This window comes from Monoraphidium neglectum (assembly GCF_000611645.1).
Source record: "Monoraphidium neglectum strain SAG 48.87 unplaced genomic scaffold scaffold02641, whole genome shotgun sequence".
Taxonomy (NCBI): Eukaryota; Viridiplantae; Chlorophyta; class Chlorophyceae; order Sphaeropleales; family Selenastraceae; genus Monoraphidium; species Monoraphidium neglectum.
Genome location: NW_014010987.1, coordinates 1 through 3,901, shown reverse-complemented (window position 1 = coordinate 3,901; position 3,901 = coordinate 1). Strand labels below are relative to the sequence as shown.

Here is a 3,901-nt window from a genome sequence, read left to right as displayed (position 1 = left end):
ATTGGTTGTTGGCGCGTGACCGGCGTGGCCCGGGAACATGTGTCGGTGTCTGGCAATTTCAAACCAGGAGCCCTTGCTTGCGTATCGTAGAAGATCTGTTGCCTCTTCAAAGTAAAATGCCACCCTTATACCATCCACTCCGCGCCGCTTGTCAGCCAGGAGACCGGCCTCAGTTGCAAGATCGTCAGAGTAGTCATGTCGTGCTGCTGCTGGTTGACCAAATGACGGCAATCTCGCGTTGCCCATGTAGCAATTCTATCCTGCGACAGTGTTATCATAGCGTAACAAGACGGCGACAACGGCGCATTCTCTGCCTAGTTGTACCTTGTAGGAGTCACGAGGCACACCGTGGGAAGTAGAACTTCTTCTTCCGGATGCGAACTCCGCAATTTCTGCACGACCAGGCATGCTTTCAAATCAACGCACTCGACCTGAATACTGATAAATGCGAGTTCGATAAGCGAGTATCTTGTAGCCCCCTGCCTTCTGCAAGAACGTGCCCCGGTGCGCCTTCACAGTCCCCCCGTCCTGCCTTGATGGTGACGCGAAAATGCGCACAGCACCCGCCCTTGCGCTGACGTGTTGATTGGGGCCCCTTTGCAAGGCGAAAGCCTTGCATTAAACACTCAGCATGGGAAAGGCACACAGAAAGGGCCCCGGGGTAGCCAGCGGCGGCGCCGCCAGCTGGGGCCCTTTCCCAACGTTCACGCTGCCTCGGGCGGCTCCCTCACCCCACCTCATGCATCCCGCTCCGCCCGTCACTCGACCCCCGAACCACCACCATCGCCACTCAACCTGGATCCTCTCAGGCTTCCCAGGCGCCCACCCGCCATGGCCGGCCACAGCACCATCCGCAGCCGTCCTGCGCTGCCGGCCCTGCCCCTCCTCGCCGCCGCCCTCCTCTTCACGGCGCTCGCCGCCCCTGCCGCCGCCCAGCAGAGCCTCACCCTGGGCGCCTGCCGTGGCTGCTCGCGCCGCTGCAACACCCAGATTGACATCGCCCAGACCGCCTATACCAGCGCCCAGGACATCATCAAAACGCTGCAGACGCAGCTCAAGGCCGCCACCGCCGACGTTACGACCCTGCGCAGCCAAGCCGCCCAGTCGGCAGCCACCATCAAGATGCTCTCCGAGCAGCTCCAGGCGGCCACGCAGCCGCCGCCCGCCCCGACGCCCACACAGTCAACCGGGGACAACTGCACGGCGGCGCTGGCCGATGCGCAGGCCGCCTCGGCCGCGCTGGCCGGCCAGCTGGCGGCCGCCACCAACGCCAGCACCGCCTGCGCCGCTGACCTGGCGAGCGCCCGCGCCACCATCGCTGCCCTCAATGCCACCATCAACGCCACGCCGCCACCGCCACCGGTAGACAGCACCTGCCCGGCGCAGCTGTCGGCGGCGAACGCCAGCCTTGCGACATGCTATTCCGCCCTGGCTGCGGCGAACGCAAACATCACCCAGCTTCAAGAGCAGCTGCGAGGCATCCAGCTGAGCAACGCCGTCAGCGCAAACACCTGCGCCGGGGAGCTCTCCTCGTGCCAGGTGCCTTTCTATTCTGGGTCTGATTGATCAAATCACTGGGGCTGTGTTGAGCTTGACAACTGCGTTCAGGGGCGATGTCTTGGGGCCGCCACTCATGAGTTCAATCCCCCGCTCACGCCCCTCTCATCGCCGTTCTGTCGCCCACATGCACCCTCAGTCTGGCCTGACCTCGTGCAACGCCCAGAAGACCCAGCTCCAGGCGCAGCTGCAGGCGGTGGGCATGTCCTACGCCGGCCAGCTCAACAACTGCCAGTCCTCGCTGTACGGCTGCAACAACGCCCTAACCTCGTGTCAGCAGGCCGCGGGCCGCTGAGCTCCTGCCTGGCTGCCGCCCGCCTCACGCGGCAGCAAGCAAGACTCCAGGCATGTGCGTGTGCTTGCGGCGGCCAAGGCACTGGCGGCGCAAATAAACCAAGACGTGTTCGGCCGCGCATTCCCGCGTTCCAGCTGCACGCCCCACAATAATAAAGTGCTGCCTTTGGGCTTGCCTCACTTACAGCTGTTGCTTTGGAACGGGCACTTCAAGTCTACGTAATCGCATGAGAGTCTTTTCTTGGCAGGCAGGCTGTGCACTTTGTAGATGAAATCAACTTGAGCTTGCTGCTGCCCCCGGATTTTGCTGCCAACTTAAAGAGCTCTTTGCATGCACTGCACTTTTCAACACACACTCCTTTGGGCGGACGACACACACCACATCCCGCATGCACTGCCGAACGCACCTACGCCAGCGCACCAATCAACGAGAGCGCCTACCAGGCCAGCACTTCTGGCGCCGCGCGGCATGTGTGGCGTGTCCTCGGCGAGCTAAGCCATGCATCACACACCTGTCTAAGTGGGTGCAAGCCATCCTTTCGAGGTGCACACAGCAACTGTGGGAGCAAGATGAATTTTTGGGCAAGGTCTTCTCTCTTGCCATCCACTTTCTTTCGTGGTGCACTGTGCCTTGGTGGTGGGCCAACCGTTTCTCTTGGTAACATAGTAGCCGGAGGGATTGCTGATACCGGTCCGTGTACTGCAGGCTGCGGCCCGATTTGAACATCGGCGCGCTTTGGCGCAGCATGCAAAGTGGCAGGCGGGCGTAGCACAGTGCAGCTCGATTTCCGGCCACACACGGGGCCGGGGAGCGCCTCAGTACATCACACCGCGGTTGCGACGCAGGGACTGGCGTGTGCCGCAAGAGCGTGACGATGATTGCTAGGTGCGGCCCGGGCAGCAAGCTCGGCCTGCAGGGCGGCGATGAAGCTTCGCGCGGCGGCAGTTTTGCCCGCGCCCACAATCGTGCGGTGCACACCCGCAGGCGGGCGCGGCATCCCTGCTGACCCTTGTCTGCGTTGTGGCTCCGCAGAGACTGCCAGATGGGGTTGGAAAGATTTAAGCACGAGCCCTCTGCTCTGTCGTGTAAGTCGCACCTACATGCTTGCCACGCAGGCAGGCAGTGCTAGGGGTCCCACCTCTTATAGGCTCTGGGCTGGGCCCTGCTCTACACGCGCGCGTCCACCCGGTGTATGTGTCATCTGCATCATGCCGCCCCTGCTGTCCTTGATCCATGCATACGACTGTAATGTGATGTTGCACCTGACGCATGCTGCGCAGGAGCTCCCGCGTGAATTGCCGCGGCGCACGCCGTTTTCCGACCCCCTGATTTCAGCCGCCTCTTGTCAAGACAAGCACGCACACGAGCCTTGACCAGAGCGCCGGCTAACGGGTGACGCTATGGTTAATGCCGCACAGCACCTCTGCCATATCATACGCAAGTCATTGCTCTAGACAGGATCGCGTTCATCCTGAACGAGGGCCATGGCTGCGGCGCGCATGCTCACAGCTCAAGTATAGCATATTGGTGTTCGAATGAAGTGGTGGGATCAGCTCAAAGCGGCAGGTGAGGTCGTGTAGAAAGGCTAGTTGTCCCCGCTACGCAGGTTCCGGTGTCTTTGTGATTTAATGATTATATCAGATCTATGAAAGATACATTCAGGGGCCCAGCGATCGTTGCTCGTGGTCCGGATGGCCGCCTGTGCGGAAAGCGCGTTGTCAGCGGTATGCAGTGGCGCCCAGCCATGCCAGCCGGCAAGCGAATCGCTCAGTGCCTGGCGCACACACCTCCCTTGCACCCTTGACAAACACACAGGCAGCGGCACCCCTGCCGCGGCACGAGAGGAGTCGGAGGCGGCCGGGGCGATCTCGGTCCCACAGGGACCGACTACGGCAGGGGCTGTCAGGGTAGAGGCGCGAAGGAGCAGCTCTGATAGCAGGGGCGACGCCGCCCCCTTGTCCCCGCGCGACGACGCTCATAACGGCGCCGTCGCCCCTGCCCCCGCCGCCCCGCCGCCGCAGCGCCGCGGCCGCTGGCGGCCCCGCTGGC

The 3,901-nt window shown here is 62.5% G+C and overlaps 1 protein-coding gene across 1 annotated transcript; it reads left to right on the top strand.

Annotated features, from left to right (window-relative positions):
- Window positions 1–831: 831 nt before the first annotated feature.
- MNEG_11212 (hypothetical protein) lies at window positions 832–1,852 on the top strand (the record flags this gene model as incomplete). The annotated part of the gene is made up of 2 exons (XM_014040315.1): window positions 832–1,539; window positions 1,697–1,852. 2 exons carry the CDS (start codon window positions 832–834, stop codon window positions 1,850–1,852), a joined length of 864 nt encoding a protein of 287 aa, XP_013895769.1.
- Between the last annotated feature and the right edge of the window lie 2,049 nt (window positions 1,853–3,901).